Source organism: Chiroxiphia lanceolata, chromosome 6 (assembly GCF_009829145.1).
Source record: "Chiroxiphia lanceolata isolate bChiLan1 chromosome 6, bChiLan1.pri, whole genome shotgun sequence".
Classification (NCBI taxonomy): Eukaryota; Metazoa; Chordata; class Aves; order Passeriformes; family Pipridae; genus Chiroxiphia; species Chiroxiphia lanceolata.
Window position 1 is genome coordinate 24,406,924 of NC_045642.1, and position 18,207 is coordinate 24,425,130.

The 18,207-nt window shown below is 45.0% G+C and overlaps 2 protein-coding genes across 2 annotated transcripts; both read left to right on the top strand.

Moving 5' to 3' along the window:
• The first annotated feature begins 1,020 nt into the window (after positions 1-1,020).
• RAPSN (receptor associated protein of the synapse) lies at positions 1,021-10,926 on the top strand. The gene is made up of 8 exons (XM_032690032.1): positions 1,021-1,516; positions 4,106-4,444; positions 5,695-5,853; positions 6,136-6,234; positions 6,339-6,461; positions 9,034-9,087; positions 9,714-9,913; positions 10,661-10,926. The coding sequence occupies exons 1-8, from the start codon at positions 1,301-1,303 to the stop codon at positions 10,731-10,733; spliced, it is 1,263 nt and encodes a 420-aa protein (XP_032545923.1). The 5' UTR covers positions 1,021-1,300; the 3' UTR covers positions 10,734-10,926.
• Positions 10,927-11,036: 110 nt separating this feature from the next.
• On the top strand, positions 11,037-18,060 carry PSMC3 (proteasome 26S subunit, ATPase 3). The gene is made up of 12 exons (XM_032690031.1): positions 11,037-11,284; positions 11,374-11,454; positions 14,196-14,321; positions 15,080-15,184; positions 15,279-15,341; positions 15,803-15,940; positions 16,068-16,211; positions 16,433-16,581; positions 17,079-17,175; positions 17,323-17,468; positions 17,637-17,718; positions 17,841-18,060. Exons 1-12 carry the CDS (start codon positions 11,258-11,260, stop codon positions 17,949-17,951), a joined length of 1,269 nt encoding a protein of 422 aa, XP_032545922.1. The 5' UTR covers positions 11,037-11,257; the 3' UTR covers positions 17,952-18,060.
• The last annotated feature ends 147 nt before the right edge of the window (positions 18,061-18,207 follow it).

Here is an 18,207-nt window from a genome sequence, read left to right on the forward strand (position 1 = left end):
GCAATTGCTTCTTTTTACATAGTAAAAGGATCCCAAACTAAGTTCCTGGGACTTCTGTATTGAAAAAACATTAGACATCCCTGAGGCATTCTCCACCCACCCTCCCACCCCCAGATTTGGTGTATCTTCTTAGGAAGGACAGAGTAAATCTATAGACAACCAAGGCTGTGGCCATTAAAAATGCAGCACATCAATAAGGGTATGAAACTTGACTCCTAGAGGAACCAGTCTAACTTTTACTTTTTCAACGGAGTGTGGGAAAGTTGAAACTATATTCTACTTGGGCTAAGAACTCTCTCATGCAGTCAGAAAGTGCAGAAATCTGTTGCTCTGTGTCTTCATTGTCATTCATCATGAAAGATCAGCAAGTTCTGGATGCAGAATTTCAGCAGTGCCTTTGACAACTTCTGTTAGAAACTCTTGGACGACTGCCACAGGCATCTGATGGCAGGAAGCAACAGTCAATCAAGAATAAAGGTTTTCAGGATTGTTAGCTTCTTGTCTCTGAAATTAGGAAGTCAGTCCTGTATTTGCAGCAAATCTGTGACCTGTGTCCACAGAAACAGTCCGTGTTTACAGCAGAGGTCTTCAAAAGGGAGGCTGAATTTTGTGCCTAGCAAAGTATCAGACACATTGTTGCAAGTGCAGTCATCTAGTTCATACCTGACAAAAAGGCATGTATTTTTTCTACTATTCTGTATATTTCCTACTATTCTACCTGAGTCTGCTAGCTCCTAGGCTAGCCCACCACCAGCAGTGCATGTTAAAGGAGATGGCCAGAGAGAGAGGAAAGAGACAACTGAGGCATCCCTGTTACTGCAGCCAATTGTCTCTCCCTGGGGTATTTATAAGCTGCATATTGGTGGGCAGGGGTGGGCAGTTGGCACGCTGTGACCTTGGGAGCTGAGAAGCCTGACTAGCATTCCTGGGAGCCACGTGAGCCAGACTGGCAGGAGCAGCTGCAGCCAATGGGGAGGAGACCAGCACTGACTGCTCAGATTGAGTTTCACTCCTGTCGCTTGAGATTTTTCTCTTTCTCTCCCTGTTGTGCTTTTCGTCTTTGTTTATGGGATTGGACAGGCGAATGCACTGATGGAGCCCTAGTGAGGAAGATCTTTGCCTAGTGGATTTGGGAGCAACCAGTTCTTGCCATTGCCTACCACAACTCCAGCCCCCTGACACGGATGGGCTTCTACAGCTCCGGGCCTTCTGAGCACACAACCTGCCCTCCTCTAGTGGGGCATTTTAAGTTGTGTTCTCTTGTAAGCACTTCCTTTTTGCTGTCCTTAGAGGTTAGTGTATGAGGCTTTTTAATGCATGGGAGATGGGTCAGGACCAGACAAAGCACCAGATAGAGAAAGGACTTCATCTTTATCAGTCTAATCAGACCGAAAAGGCCCTGCGAGTCTGGATGAGGGTTTTGGAGAAGTCTGCGGATCCTGCTGGCAGGTTTCGGGTTTTGGGTTGCCTCATCACTGCTCATGCAGAGATGGGCAGATACAAAGACATGCTGAAGGTAAGGTAAACTGGAGATGAATGCATGCCATTGTGTCGCACCCACTATGGAATGTGGCTGGAGATTAGAACCTCAAATCAGGGGGTGGGGGGAGTATTTTGTATATAACGGAAAATACCAGCTATTGAGCGCATCTTGTGGGCTGCTGTAATCACTGTGCTGACCAGTAACTCCAGCCCACAAGATACACAGAATACTGTTTTTCACTGGGTCTGGTCCCTCAGGATTCCTGGGTTATTTAGGTTCTCCAGTTGATCATGGAGACCTTTCTTGATTTGTTTCCCACATACAGCCACACCATGTTATCAGGCTTCAGGAAAAGGTATGAAAACAGGGCCTTTGCTCCACTTCAAGCTGTATTGTGTATGTCAGTGTAAAAAGAGATCTCCAAGTGGATTCTGTAGGATAAGCACCAGTCTTGTGGAAACATGTCTGTTATCTTGCTCAACTTCTGTCTGATATCTAATACAGATCTTACATTGGGGTGTTTTTTTATTATTACAATTAGTAAAAAAAAGGGGGCTGATTAAGAGAGAAAAGATGATGCTTTTTTGGTGGGGCAGTTCAGACACTCCAGGAGATTCCTGACAGTTGAGGTCAGAGAGCAGCTCCTGGTTGTCAGGACAGCATAGAAGAAAGAAAGAAAGAGGGACAGGAGGCTTGATGGAAGAGTGGTAAAAAGAAGCTGAAGTTACATTTCAAGAGCATGAGGATAAACTGTTTAAGTATATAAACAAAAAGAAGCTGATGTGTGGATCTGAAAAGTAACAGGATGCATATAGAGAGCATTTGGGAGGGCGACTCAAGAATCTGTAAGACAAGTCAAGAGGATGTTGTAACAGTCTTAAGAAACTATCCCAGCCTGAAATAGGGTCTTGCTAAAGGGCCTTGATATTCTTGTCCTGATGGTTTTGGTTGCCACTTACCAGACTGGTAGTCATTCAGCATTTAGAGCAAAAGGGGAAGGGGGTGTCTGTGGAAAACCAAACAGGTGTTCAACCCAGAATGTCAGCAGGTGTCTACAGCTCATTGAAAAGTTTTTGATAGCTCTGTTTAAAATTGGAGTGGAGGGGGGCACATCTTACTAGTAAACCCATAGACATGTCAAAGCCCTATATCAAAACCAAATACTTAGGATAAATAAGAGAAGAGGGGTATTAATATACTTGAAAAACATATGAAGACAAGCAATTGTGTTAAGTAGTGGCAGAAGCAACAGACTGATTAGGGAAGAGAGAAGGAAAAAAGGTAAGATGTAGCTACCTGAAGGAAATACTGAAAGGTTCATGGAAAAAAAAAAAAAAGCAAAGCAAAGGAGTGGGCTCAGTATACCTGAACATCGATTTGTTACTTGAGAAGATGAAAGAAAGTGGGATCAAAGTAGGTGAATTATAGTTCTTCCTAGTGTTAGGAAGGCAAAATGGCTTCAGTCAAACCAAAGATTTTATGCAGCAAGTGACCAAAGATAAGGAAGGAAGAACTTAAGCAATAAGTCATTGAGCGAGGAAATAACAGGAGAAAAGTAGTCAGAATTAAAGGTGTGAAGTAAACAGTGATTTAAGCAGGGTTGTGATGCTCAACCTCTTTTTGAGAGAAAAATTACTTCACACCAAGAAAAGAGAAGCTGTGGCAATCAGCAAATAATGAAGAACTTGTGCAAAGGTAAGGGAATGTGGGTAAGCTGAGCTAATGCACATCAGTGGATCCACACAGCAGCCTTCCTAAACTAGGGAAACTAAGAAGATGTACAAACCTAAACATGCCCAATTTATAGTTGGTGGGGTTTGGTTTTTTCAGTTTGTTTGTTGTTTTGGGTGGTTTTTTTGTGAAGAATGTAAAATGTTCTAGTAACTTAAATTATTATGTGCTACCACTATACAAAAAGGAAGTAATTGATTCCCTTGGGAATTGATATCCATAAACCTAATTTATAATCTCTAATGAAAATTGCTAAATATTTTCCTTTGCTACTGGTACTAATTCAAGCCTGCAGTGTGCTTGGTTCATCACAAAACACAAGTCACTGCTTAGAAGAGTTTGCAGTCTGAAAGAAAAAGACTTCTTTTTAGAGAACAGAGAGCAATGAATTTAAGAGAACAGTGTGCAATGGATCCTGAAGGTTATAGAACAAAAACTGTCAAGACTGCAATTTATTGGGGAAAAAAGTCATGATAGAAGTAGCTCACTTGCTTTCTTTTATTAATAGACTAATAACTTAAGAATGTCAGAGAAAGTGGAATACATTAACCTGAGCGAAAGAAAACTGAGCTGCATTGTGTCAGATGTTTCCTGCTTCACCTGCTTCTCTTTAGGGCCATTTAACAGCTTGTTTGCACTAACCACTAGCCTAGTTCATCTTCCCTGCCCCAGGGACTGTGTGGAGAGAGGGAGAGGTTTCTTCAGTGTTCAGAGGCCTTTTAAACCACCAGATAACTGCTCAATGCATATGATGCTTCTCAGTCTGTGCTGATTGATCTGCCCTGCTCAGAGATGAGCCTATTCTCCAGTATAGGGTGCTACTCTGTGGCTCCTTGAGCTGTATTTAAATAAACTACACATTTTTATAAACACTGTCTTCTCTACTTAAAGTTTGCAGTGGTACAGATTGACACAGCACGGGAGCTGGAAGACCCAGATTACCTTACAGAGAGCTACCTAAACCTGGCTCGCAGCAATGAGAAACTCTGTGAATTCCAGAAAACAATCTCTTACTGTAAGACATGCCTGAACATGCAGGGTACCACTGTGAGCCTGCAGCTGAATGGCCAGGTGAGCCTGAGCATGGGCAATGCCTTCTTGGGCCTCAGCATTTTCCAGAAGGCTTTGGAGTGCTTTGAGAAAGCTTTGCGCTACGCACACAACAACGATGACAAGATGCTGGAGTGTCGAGTCTGCTGCAGCCTCGGGAACTTCTATACCCAGATAAAGGTGCGGTAACCAAACGGACAGAGGGGTGACTGTCTCATGGATTCAGGAAAGAATAGGAAATAGTGTGAATTTCAGCTTATGTCTTTCCTATAGGAAGCGAACTACTGAGAGAACACTGTAAGCTAAAATCCCTTTGTAAAATCATCAGGAGTACTCTTGGTTCACAGTAAGGATGGGAGGATCATGTTTATACAGCACAGCAGAAGCAGCTGTGAATATGTGTTGAAAAGATCAAATTCAGCTTCAAAGAAGATCACATCAGAGAAGATACTGTCTGCACACAGAGCTGGCAGCCAGAACTCATGGATTCTCTATGTCTACCACTGTTGTAGGCAAATAGCTGCCAGGAAGCAGCTGTAGGTAAAACCAGGCAGGAACTGAGCATGGAGGCGATTTGGCAGTTCTAATTGCTATTACAAACAGCAACAAGTAGGTTTTTCTCACAAAGTCTTGATTTTTGTCACTAATTAAACACTCAACAACTGAATTGTGGAAAATTATAAGTAACCTTCCCTTATAATACCCAAAATAAAGAAAATAACATTGTGCTGGATACTTTTCAAGTATGAAATAAGAAAGGAGAAAGGAAATTTTAAAAGTTTAGATTTCCTTTGTGTGTTGTGGAGAATTAAAAAAAAAATGAGGACTTTTTCACTTCTGCAGTCTCATAACTTGAGAATGGTTTTAGATATTTAGATAAGTTTTACATAATTATTGCAAAATAAGTTTTATTTCTAAAATTATTCTAATTCAAAAAGATGCTTGAGAATGAAATGTATTATTACTTATTGTGAATTGGGTGAGGCCATGATTCTTAATTCCTGTTTCCTGCAATGATGTATAACCAGCTTTTTGGAGATCTCAACTCACCTATGAAAAACATGAAGGCTCCATGTAAATGTTGAAAACAAAGATTTAAGAGCAGAGAAAGTTTTCAGCCTTTGGTTACAGAGGAGGGTAAATGGTTCCTGCAGAGTAAAGCTGATGGCATACTACATCAAATTCATTTGCTGGGTCATTACCCCAGTGTCTGAACCCAGAGAATAATATGAATTCAATATATGGCAATTCCACCTTTCACAGTTTAAGATCCAGTGAAATACAGCCTGTGGAAGAGGAGCAGAACAAGTTTAAAGGTGTATAGAAATCTGCTAGATGCTGCATTGTTAGTAAAGTTGGGGGTTTTTTCTTGTTTCCTTTTTGCTCTATTCTTGCTGTGACTGCTGTCTGTCTGCTTATCTGCATTACAGGACTACGAGAAAGCCTTGTTCTTCCCATGTAAAGCAGCTGAGCTGGTGAATGATTACGGAAAGGGCTGGAGCTTGAAGTACCGTGCAATGAGCCAGTATCACATGGCCGTGGCCTACCGGAAGCTGGGGCGCCTGGCCGATGCCATGGACTGCTGTGAGGTACAGGGTGTGGGCAGCCACTGAGCTCTCTTGACTCTAGATGTTCCTGCTGCCTCCCAGCCTTAGAGCTGTGGTTTCAGTAGCCCAGGGGGCTTCAAAATTTGGGTTTACGAATGGCCCTTGGCTGGGAACATGAGAAAAAGACTTTCCGTGCCTTAAAAGGTGGTGCCATTTTGCCATTTCTTTGGAGCCGATCTTTCAGTGGCCAGAGTGCACGGTCCCAGCCCTGCTGTTTTGAACGAGGAATAAGCTCTTCTACTGACCAAAGACAATTTCTTTCAGGAGTCCATGAAGATTGCCCTGCAGCATGGTGACCGGCCACTGCAAGCGCTGTGTCTGCTATGCTTTGCAGATATCCATCGCAGTCGCAAAGACGTGCAGGTACAGCTCTTTCCTGCCAGGAAGGATAGAGGGAGTAGGGAGTAGCAAGAGGGTATGAAAAGCAAGCAACAGCAAAACAGGTGTTTTCCTCCCTGCTTCTGCAGACAGCCTTTCCTCGGTATGATTCTTCCATGAGCATCATGACAGAGATTGGAAACCGCCTGGGCCTGATCCAGGTGCTGCTAGGAGTGACTAAGTGCTGGATGATTCAGAAGGAGCTGGACAAGGTCAGTTCAAACTTGGTTCTACAGAAGTTTGTTAGACAAGACTGGAGCGTATAGTCTGCCTTTGATGGGGGTGCAGTTCAGGAGAGACCTCTACTCCTTAGTTCTACCAATGGAGTCTGTTTCTTGTACAGTTACATTACTCTGAATGGTCTCTCTCAGCCAGGAATTTGTTACTAATAGTAGGAATATCCATTCTGAGTCAGGCTGCTAAATTACAGAATTGACTCATAAGTCAATCGTGATGACTTTAAGCACTACATTGAGAAACCAGCAGTGGAGGAAGGAAGCCTTATACTCTGAAATAGATTCCTCTGTCTACTTTTTAGTTATATTACTAAGCTCATTGATGTGCTAGTGATGATGCTTAGACAGCTCTACAGCTCCACCATGTGCTTCGTAGGCAAACGTGGCATCAAATTCCTGGAGAAACTTTAAACCTATAAACTCTGATGTGAAACAGAGAAATGAGAGCAGAAAGTCATTTGGGAATAGACAACCAGTCAATATAGAGCAAGGGGATGAAGTTACTTATTTTGAAAATGCTTAGGCCATGTATGTATGCTATAGTCCAGATTGCACTAGATGCAGCACATTGTACTGCAGGATCATTATTTAGCCACAGAGTGAAATGCTCAAAGGTTACCCCTGAAACTAGTGCTGAACAGCCTGGAATAGACCTGCACAGTGCCACATCAAGATGCTGGTTTCAGTCTAGACACAATGAAGATTTGGTCTTATCACTCATATTGAGACATAAGGAATTTTAGCTCAAATGAGGCATCCCAGATACCAGGATGTCAAGTATATGTCTGTCAGAAAAGACAAGTTCAAGGTGCAGTCAGCATTTGAGTTGCCTACAACAGGGAATCAGCTGCGTGAGACACACTGTGCAATCTCAGTGAGTAAACACTATGTTAGCAATAGAAGAAGAAACTATAGACTTAAAAAGTTTTCTCAATGTCAATAGAATGGGACAGGACACAGCAGGTAGGCCTCTAGAGAAGATAATATTCAGAGCACTCATCAAACTCCTACATCTGCTGATCCCATCTCCAGCCGCTACCACTCTGATATCAGAAGCAGCTCTCACTTGTGAGAGCATGGTGACAGCGTTGCACAGAACCCTAATGTCACCAAAACCCACAGAAGAAGACAATGGATGAATCTTATATTCTGTTACAGGCATTAGAGGGAAGTCTGCCCTGGTGGGTCAGAGGCCTTAAGCCTGTTGCCCAAATGTGGCCTCCTTAGAGGTCACAGCCCTGAATACTCACCCAAGCCTGTGCTTCAACTTGCCAGTCCCAGTTTCCATTTCTTATGCTTCTCATTCCAGTTACCTAATAAAGCAATTTGCTAACTTTCCACTTGCAGAGTCCCTATTCTTGTCCTAGCTTCCTCCATCTTCCCGGTCTCCTTGGCCAGTTAGTCCATTTCATTTGCATGTTGTCAATACTATTGCAGATCCTCCCAGGTTGCTCTCACAGCTTGCTTGCCCTCGTTCTTGTGCAGTCTTATATTCCTGTCCAAGACAAACTGTCCCCTGGACTTGTCAAGATCTCTTCTCCCTCCCCCCCCCCGACCCTGCCATGCTTCGCTTTGATTCTTAGTCATTAATTTAAAGGTTTCCCAGTAAACACTGAGTCTTTCTAGGCACAGTCCTCAGTTATGTTCTCCCTGCTAGCCTTCAATTCCTGCTTCCCTCTTCTAAAAGTTCCTTATACTAGGCTGTTGCTGCCACCACAGGTCTAATACCATCTTCTCTGCATTCACAGTGCATTTTTTCATCTCATCTAGTCCTCTTCTTCTAGAATAGCAGTAATGCTGAATTATAGGGTAAGAATTTTATAATGTTCCTCCTGAAAACTACTCCATCACAAGGGAGACCTCTTCTTCCCCTTGAACAAATATGAAGCAGATCTCTATAGTTCTGGAGAAGAGAGACTAATGATCAAGGAACACTGTGACAACTAGGGGAAAGTAGGGATTCATTTGGTATGACAGCTGCTATGCTAAATATTTCCTTCAGATTTAAAAAATGGATAGCAGAACACTCCTACATCACACCATGTGTAAGTAAGGCAAAGTGGATATATGAACAGCAGGGAAAAAATGGATGAGCATAATGTATTGGTGCTGCTGATCCCTTTCCTCGTCTCTTGTACAAGTGAAATTGGAGTTGCCCAACGATTAATGAGCCTGTAAGGTAGGATGGGGAAAAGGCTTGCTTTGCTTGTGCTCCATCCCAACCCCAATGAGCATGTGTCACAGAGTTTAAATAAGTCTATATTGTCTCTGCTTGGAAACACCAGCCTCTGCCAATATTTGCACTGGGTGGCTGGAACATAAATGTAGCTCTTGGATTATTTGTGGTCTTTTAGAAACTAAGCTTTTCTCATTAACTTTTGGGAGGGAAATCTGCCAGACACCTATCTTGCATCTCCAGAGTTGCAGTGATGCTTGTTTATCCAAATTTTACTCTGTACCTCTTTTAATAATTCCCACAGGACATTCATACAAGTCTGGTTTTGATATATTAGACTGAGAACTGATGATGCACATTCTCCGTTCACAGGCTCTGGAAAGCATTGAAAAGGCACAGGAGCTGGCAGAGGGACTAGGGAACAAGGTAGGATCCTACAGCTTCTCTTCAGCACTGTTCATAGTCTTCTCTCAGGCAACATGAGAAGTCAAGTATTAAAGTATCCGGACTTGTTATCGCCTATTAACATGTCTGTATTAATCAGTCAATGCTTGGGACTTGCTTTGTTTTTTCATGGGCTGTTGCACAGATAATCATCAGTGTGCAAGTCTGAAAAGTGAGCGAGGAGTCACAGTGGGATAACCAAAGGGGAATGGGAAGCAGTAAGAATGAGGTATGAAACAAGCAGAGAGCTAGAGAATTAGGGGTCTTTTCTTGAAAAAATATTTTTGCCCTGAGCAGCAAGCGAGCTGTGTGCTGGCTGGAGGCAAAGGGAAATGAAATACACTGTGTGTTGTGGGTAGCTCAGGAAAACCGTCGATGAAAGAGCTGCAGAGTGCCTCAAACCTGGTGTCACCTTTTGTGACACAAAGAAGTAGGGTTATAGCAGGAAGTGCTGAAAGACCAAATGTCCTTATGACTGATCCTATCCTTTGCACAGCTTTCTCTGCTGATGTTTCTCCAGTTGGCTGATGGGGCTGTAGTGGTTCCTATTCCTGTTTCTGGTCTGTCTTCACCTTGTTCACTTTTCTTATGTTTCTGTCCATGTGCAGCTTGGCCTGCTGAAGCTCCACTGCCTGTGTGAAAGGATCTATCGCACAAAGGAGCAGCAGCGAGAATTGCGTGACCATGTAGTGAAGTTCCATGAATGCGTGGAGGAGATGGAGCTGTACTGTGGCATGTGTGGAGAGTCCATTGGGGAGAAGAACAACCAGCTCCAGGCACTACCTTGTTCCCACTTCTTCCACTTAAAGTAATTAGCTGGAAGATTGTTGTCATGACATTAGTCATAGGAAAGAGCTGTTTATGCCCAGAGTAGGACAGTCCTATACATGTCTGTCTGCTTACCTGTGCCTTGCAGGATCCCGTTGCAGCGCTGTGAGTCTCATGGCCTTGAAGGGTGAGATGAAGCCATAATATCCATCACACTCACACATCTGTCCTCTAAATGATTGTTTACCAATGTCCTCACTTTGTAGGTATTCAGTCCAGTTCACAGATTCTTATTTGATTCCTCTTGGGGAATCAATTCTTCTCTCCCAGAGACAGTTTGGATTTTTCCTGAGTCCCCTCTTTCTCTCTTGGCTAGTGACACACGGAGGTGAAGTTGTTCAGCCTGTTATTGTGCTACTGCCATGACAGAAGTTAGCTGTACCATCATTTTATTTTTAGAAGAAAGATGAATGTAACAAAACACTTAATTCTGAAGATTAAGGATTTAAAAACAAAGCCTCCCACTGACACCAAAATTAGGATCAGACTGCTGGGCAGTAAGAGGTGCCCGATGAACCCTGTGGATTCGCCTCCAGCAACACAGAAACGTAGTTCTGTAGAGGAACGTGCTGAAGTGCCTCTATGGAAGGGGTGGGAAAGAGATCAAATCTTTGCCCGTGGCGAGAGGGAACATGGGGAAAAGCTGTGGTGTGGAATAGCCGTGGGAGCGGCGCTGGGGGAGCCTCCGGCCGCGGAGCCGCCCCGAACCGACCTCCTCCCTTTGCAGGTGCCTCCAGACCAACGGGACCCGCGGCTGCCCCAACTGCCGCCGCCTGTCGGTGAAACCCGGCTACGTGTGACCGCCCGCGGGGCTCGGCGGTGCCGCGGGCACTGACGGAGCCGCTCCCGGGCCCCGCTGGGCCATGCGGGGCCACCGGCGGCCGCGGGGGCGTCCTCGGCTTCTCCTGCGTGTGGCTCACCGCGACTCGGCCCGACCCCGCCGCCTTCCCCCTCGCTCCTCTGTACGGGCACTGACTGTAATAAAGCTTTCTCCGGGAGAGCGCCCCGGCTGCCTCCGCCGCCGGGCTCTGGGCACCGCCCCGCCCCGCCCCCGGATGGCGGCGCCGCCATCACTCAGCAGATTTGGGGACGGCACGTGACCCGCCGGCGGCTCCCGTCCCGCCCCGCCGGCAGATTCGGCACGTCCGCGCTCGGCGGGGCCGCGGGGCTGCGGTCCGGGAGGCGGCAGCGCCAAGGGAGAGAAGGGGCCGCGGGACCCCCGAGCCGCCCTTCCCGCCGCCTCCCGCCCTGAGCGGGCGAGGGCAGTGCGGAATCTGCCGCCCCGAACCCGCCGCGCGGTGCGCGTCCGCAGCCCGGCGGAAAAATGGCGTCGGTGTGGGATGAGTCGGAGGTGAGGGACCGGAGTTGGGACCAGGGGCGGCGGGGCTGGGGCTGGGGCGAGGCCGAGCCGAGGGTGACGCTGCCGTTGTGCCCCCGCAGGACGGCGTCGGCGAGGAGGTGCTGAAGATGTCCACGGAGGAGATCGTGCAGCGCACCCGCCTCCTCGACAGCGAGATCAAGGTAGCGGCCCGGGGCCGCCGCCGGGCCGGGTAGCGCGGCGGGGCCGGGCCGGGCCGTCCGGCCTTGGGAGCCTCGCGCTGCTGGAGCTCGGGGCGGGCTTAGCGCAGCCACGGGGCAGCGGAAAGACGCGGTTAACTAGATCGGGAACGGCAGATTGAGGAGTGGTGATTCTCGGGAGAGCAAGCCCGGGGAAGCTGAGTGGGCGGTTGTTCTACACAGCCTTGGATGGTTTTGCCTGCCTCGTAGGCACAGGGGAGCGGGAGATCTGTTCTGTAGCCTGAGACACAAGTGTGTCATCGGGTAGTTCATGTTGGAAGGGAGTTGAGAAGACTTCCAGGCCGAGCTCCTTTTCAAAGCAGGGTCAGCCGTAAGCCAGGCTGCTCAGGGCTTTATCCTGTTGAATCTTGAAAGCCTTTGAAGACAGATATTGCACCACTTCTCTGGATGTTCAGTGCTGCCACCTGAGAGACCTCGTGAGGATAAAGATTTGCTTTACACGGAGGCTGAGCGTCTCTTGTTTCAGTCTTTGTCTGTTATCTCATCCATCCACTGTGTACTCCTGTAAAGTGTCTGGCTCAGTCTTCTTAATACCTTCCCTAGTAGTTCTCCAGCTGAACAAGCCCACTTCCCTCAGCTACTTCTCAGAGGGGCTGTGCTCCAGTCCCCTATTCATCTCAGTGGCTCTATGCTGAACTCAGTCCAGTTTATCAATGTCTTTACTGTATGGGGCGGGCCAGACTGGATCAGAGTGTTGAGTAAAGGGGACTGATCACTTTTCCCCATCTACTGCCTTCACTCCTGTTAGTGCAGCCTGGGATGCTGTTTGCCACACTGTCAGAGTACATGGCTGGCTCCTGTTCACTTTGCTGTCAATGGACACCCCCAGGTCCATTTCGTCAGAGCTGGTTTCCAGCCAGCCAGTGACTAGCCTGTGTCATTGCAAGGTGCACTTCTTTCCCAGGTGCTGGGCTCTGCATTTGTCCTTAAATTTTGTCAGGTTCCTATGTGCCTATTTCTCCAGTCCCTCAAGGTCCCTGTGAGTGGCAGTCCTGCCCTTGAGACTATGCCCACCAATTTGGTGTCATCTGCAAACATCATGAGAATACACTCCATCTTCTTATCTTGTTTATTCATTAAGATATTATCTAGATGGACCTGTATCAAGATAGACTCATTTTGCATAAAAGAGCACTTGTAACTTTAGTATACATTTGTCTGCTGCTTGATGTTAGCAGTATTGAGATAAAATATTTCATAAATTCTGCAGAGCAACTTCATCTTATACTGCTTTAGGCTCCACAAGTAATTCTGACTTATTAACTTTCTTATTCTGTAAGGACAGTAAAGGTAAATGTGTGTCTTATTTTTAAATTACAGAATACAGTAAGGAGTAAAAGTACCCTTCTTCATTTTATAGTAAGAGCTTCATAATTGCAAAATGTTCATTGGTGTCCTCCCATGCAGTTTTCCTTGAATGTTTCCTAGAGTCTGTTTTATTAAATCAAATTTATAAGTTTTTTGCATTTTTATGTAACAGATTCTGTATTGGCTCCTGTAAAAGTTTTGTCCTGTGAATGTGTTACAGCACAATATTATGCTTAGGCATCAAGAGTTTTAAAAAGATATTTTCTCAGAGAAGAGTGGATTTCCCTGTGAAACAGAATCACACCAATTCAGGTGTGACCAGTTCTCCTGAGACCTCATGGTGCTACAGTCACTTCAGTGGGGATCACAAACTGAGTGTTTTCAAACTGTGTGACTAACCAGTAAAGGGAGGAAAACATGTGGGCATCACCCAGACAGCACTACAAAATACCTGTATTGGGTATGTTAGTCTTGGGTGTAAACGTACTTACTGTTGGATGGTGAGTACAGAACTTCTTTTCTTATAGATTTTTTCCCTTACAGTTAGTAGAATCATAGTTTGGGGTGGAAGGGACCTCTAAAGGTCATCTAGTCCAACCCTCCTGCAATGAGCAGGGACATCTTCCACTAGACCAGGTTGCTCAGAGCCCTGTCCAACCTGGCCTTGAACGTTTCCAGGAATGGGGCATCCACTACCTCTCTGGGCAACCTGTTACAGTGTTTTACTAACCTCATTGTAAAAAAATTCTTCCATATATCTGGTTTAAATCTCTCCTTTTTAAGTTTAAAACCATTACCCCTTGTCCTATTGCAACAGGTCTTACTAAAAAAAATCTGTTCCCATCTTTCTTACAAGACCCCTTTAAATACTGAAAGGCCACCATGAGGTCTCCCTGGAAACTTCTCCAGGCTGAATCACAGAATGGTTTGGGTTGGAAGGGACCTTAAAGATCATCTAGTTCCAATCTCCTACAAAACATAACTGTAATATAGGCGTGTGTATATGGATGCCTGCGTGTGTATATGTAGTTACCTGGGTACGTATACATTAAAAAAATCACAACCAAACCACAGTTTCCTTGTCTGGGTCATATTGTTATCTAGGTCACATTGCAACCCAGTAAGCTGATGCATTGATCAGACTAAGGCTACCAGGTGACACTGGGAAGAAATTCTCTTATTAGAGACCAGCCTGCATTCCTAACCCATTTTGGCTAATTTTCTGGGTTTTCCTCTTTTTGTATTACATTTCCCTTTATACCCACTATTTCCTAAGATTTTAGTTTTTATAACTGTTTACTTTTTTGAATAATACATTAATTTTATCTTGTCTTCTGATACTATTCCTATTTCTTTTTTCTGTGTACCAATTCCAGATCATGAAGAGTGAAGTGCTGAGAGTGACCCATGAGCTTCAGGCCATGAAAGACAAGATCAAAGAGAACAGTGAGAAGATCAAAGTGAACAAAACCCTGCCATACCTTGTCTCCAATGTTATTGAGGTGAGAGTGGTGGACTCTTCTGCAGTGACATGGGACTTGTGTGCAGTATATAGTGACAGGGAGAAAGGGAGGGGAGCTCAGCAGTGATACAGGACATGGAGTATTCTCAAACTACTGATGCTTCTGGAGCCAGGACTTTCAGATTTTTCTGTTTGTGACCTGGAGGTGCACGTCATTTGCCCACTTCTTGTCTGGGTCATTCCTTAAGCTTTGGCTACTGTTCATCTGTATGTGGCAGCTATCAGAGGGTGACACAGCCCCACTAAGTGTAGACTTGGGCATGTGAAATTCTGTACGTGCTCTCTGAAACTTGTGACACAGCACATTTGTGACACAAATGAAAGGCAGTAGCTCTGTTACTACATCATATTCTTTTTGTAACTCAGTAATTTTTATGATAGGAAAAAAAATGCTGATAGTTTTCTATTTTTAAAAATGGGATTGGTTTGTACTACTGTTTTAAAACTTAATGAACTTAAAACTTAATGTGAGCTGCTTATGGGAGGAGGAATCACTGCCATTAGCTACTACTTTGTTCTGAACTTTGTAGCATCTTTCTATGCATTGTTGTGTGCTGCTTCTTGAGGAAAGAAAGAAATTGATTTTTACGGGAGAGCTTTAATGCTTTCAGGATTCTACTGCTGATGGATGATGGAAAGTTTTACTTCTCCCACTCCATGTAATTTAGAAGCATTAATCCTGGGGTCATTCTGCTAGCCTGTTTACACTTTCATGAAGCCTTTCACTCTGGTTTTCAGCTGCTGGATGTTGACCCCAATGACCAGGAGGAGGATGGAGCAAACATTGACCTGGATTCCCAGAGAAAGGGCAAGTGTGCTGTGATCAAGACCTCCACACGTCAAGTAAGATCCATGTCCCCAGCCAGGTGTGAGGAGTGATGCAAAGCACCTTCTCCTAGTACATCTGGGTTTGCTTACTTTGGTTTCTTTCCTACAGACATATTTCCTACCCGTTATTGGGTTGGTTGATGCTGAGAAGTTGAAGCCTGGAGACCTGGTGGTGAGTGATGCTGTTGTGATAGTTAGATATGATGGTAGTGAGAAAATTGCATATGTCTTACCCTTTAGAAAGGAAACAAATCTGTCCATGTTTCCCCAAGACCATTTCTTTACTAAAATTTTATTAGAAAGATATTATGGGTTCAGTCATATTTGTAGTATTGAACAGTAGTTTAGGATGTGTGTTCTTTACATATAAAAGTAGGTGCTGAAAATTCAGAGATCATCTAGTAAATTTTCTAAACCTAGTCTTTTGTATTGTAAGTAATTTGGACCACTCTTTTAAAATATGGTAGGTTAACTGTGGTATTGTCCATTGTGCCAAGCTGTGGTGATTTGTTGAGCACCAGTGTCAAAGCTGGTTATTCCTGCATCCCTGAGGTCTAGTAAATCATCTTTGATTGCATGTTTATTAATTGCTATCTGAAGGGCCTGTTAAAAGCAAAGCACTTGTGTTTACAGGGGGTGAACAAAGACTCTTACTTGATCCTGGAGACTCTGCCTACTGAATATGATTCACGGGTGAAAGCCATGGAGGTGGATGAGAGGCCCACAGAGCAGTACAGTGACATCGGGGGGCTGGATAAACAAATCCAAGAGGTGATACTTAATGTATAGTTTCTGGTGTGATGGAGGACAACAGTCTTTGAAATTCAATTTAAAAGCAGGCAGCCTGGATCTGTGGACAAGAATAGGTTTATGTATTAATGTTTTTCTTTTGCTGTAGCTCGTGGAGGCCATTGTCCTGCCAATGAATCATAAGGAGAAATTTGAAAATTTGGGTATACAGCCACCCAAAGGAGTCCTTATGTATGGGCCTCCAGGAACAGGGAAGACACTTTTAGCTCGAGCGTGTGCTGCCCAGACTAAGGTAAAAGGAACCTTTGAAAGTGTGTGCTGCTGTAGAATAGTACCTGACAAAGAATATGAACACCTCCAAGGAGAGAGGGGTCATACATACAAATGGGTGTTACAAAGGCTGAGATTTTCTTTTCTGTTTGCTTGCTTGCTTGTTTTAATTAAGGGCTTCTTATAATAGTCGTAGCTGACCCTATTGAGAAATGAGGTATAGGATTCTCTTTCACTTCCCAGGCTACGTTCCTGAAGCTTGCGGGTCCACAACTTGTGCAGATGTTCATTGGTGATGGAGCTAAGCTGGTACGCGATGCTTTTGCTCTCGCGAAGGAGAAAGCTCCTTCCATCATCTTTATTGACGAACTGGATGCCATTGGCACTAAAAGGTGAGGTGTAGGCCATGTTGTAAAGCTCTTGGGAGCAGCCCCCTTTCTCTGTGTATGTGAGCAGAGCCTAGCTTAAAGCATGGTCTAATCAGAAACAAGAGTGTAAACACAGTTGCACATAGCAGTTGCCACAATCCTTGAGCTCACGAGTGACATTCATGAGACTTGATATCTATCTGATAGTCTCCTGCTCTATAAAACTGTTTTGTGATCATTGCAGCGGACACGTGGAGATGTTCACCCTCCTTTACTACTTGGGCCTGGGCAGCATAAACCACATTCAGCTCTAAGGACTGAATTAAGACTCAGGTGCTGCTGACAGTTATTCTATTTGCAGTCCTCATCATAGTAGGACTCCTTGTAGTTTCAAGGAGAAATTTGGAAGCCCTTGGCCAAGGACTATGAACTACAGTCATTCTGTCTTTTGATGTGATTGAAAACATAGGGACAGGTTGGTCAGGTTCATGCTGATAGTTTTACCCTTGTTTCCTCCTCAGGTTTGATAGTGAGAAGGCTGGTGATCGGGAGGTGCAGAGGACCATGCTGGAGCTGCTTAATCAACTTGATGGTTTCCAGCCCAACACGCAAGTCAAGGTTGGGATCTGGCAGGGAGTGCTGCTGAGGTCCAGGGCACTCTAGCAGGGGATGGAAACGATGTCCAGGGAAGAAGCTTGTTGGATCTTTGGGGAGAAGAGGCCTGTTCTCCAGGTGCCTCACACTGATGATCCTACTTCTGCTTAGGTGATTGCTGCAACCAACCGGGTTGATATCTTGGACCCAGCTTTGCTCCGCTCTGGACGATTAGATCGGAAGATTGAGTTTCCAATGCCTAATGAGGAGGCCAGAGCCAGAATTATGCAGATCCATTCACGCAAAATGAATGTCAGGTATGGCCTTCTGGGGCTATGTTTGTCACTCACAATGGTACCTCAGGGCTGAGAAGCGGTTGGCAGTCACTTGTTGAGAGCTTACTGTTGGGTTAAGGAAACTCCCTGCCTTGCTTTTTTTATTTGGTACATGTTTAGACTTTTTTTTCCTTTTTCTGCTCATATCAGCCCTGACGTGAACTATGAGGAACTGGCTCGCTGCACAGATGATTTCAATGGAGCCCAGTGCAAGGCTGTGTGTGTTGAAGCGGTAAGTACTCCTCTACAGCAGCCAGCACTGATGGGAGGGAAATGTGAAAGCTAATGTGGCGTAATTACTTGGAACTCATGTGGTGCTCACATTCCCTTTCTAAATACTGTCTCGTTGGGCAGGGGATGATTGCTCTCCGCCGTGGAGCTACTGAGCTCACCCACGAGGACTACATGGAAGGAATCCTGGAGGTTCAGGCAAAGAAAAAAGCCAACCTGCAGTACTATGCCTGATCTCTGCCCAGTCAAGGTTGTGGCCTTGGCAGAGGACAGGACTAGACTGGACTGTATCACTTACTTTCTGTCTGGAAAAAATAAAGCATTTTTTCCCTTTAAAAACTAATCCGTGATGTGTTGGGGCTGTCACCCTTGCTCGGTGATTCTACATTTGTATAAGGGAGGTTGTAAACTTCCTGTCCATGGTGCCCATTATGCTGCTTTTGGACCGTCCTGTTAGAACTGGATTAAATCCTGCTCTGCTACTTCTGGA

What these genes read in the sequence shown, in the direction of transcription:
- RAPSN (XM_032690032.1), top strand. Translation starts at nt 1,301, where the DNA reads ATGAGGCTTTTTAATGCATGGGAGATGGGTCAGGACCAGACAAAGCAC. An exon ending in GATACAAAGACATGCTGAAG is followed by an intron (nt 1,517 to 4,105) that starts GTAAGGTAAACT and finishes CTCTACTTAAAG; the next exon opens with TTTGCAGTGGTACAGATTGA. An exon ending in CAGAGGGACTAGGGAACAAG is followed by an intron (nt 9,088 to 9,713) that starts GTAGGATCCTAC and finishes GTCCATGTGCAG; the next exon opens with CTTGGCCTGCTGAAGCTCCA.
- PSMC3 (XM_032690031.1), top strand. Translation starts at nt 11,258, where the DNA reads ATGGCGTCGGTGTGGGATGAGTCGGAG. An exon ending in TTGTCTCCAATGTTATTGAG is followed by an intron (nt 14,322 to 15,079) that starts GTGAGAGTGGTG and finishes TCTGGTTTTCAG; the next exon opens with CTGCTGGATGTTGACCCCAA. An exon ending in TGAAGCCTGGAGACCTGGTG is followed by an intron (nt 15,342 to 15,802) that starts GTGAGTGATGCT and finishes TTGTGTTTACAG; the next exon opens with GGGGTGAACAAAGACTCTTA.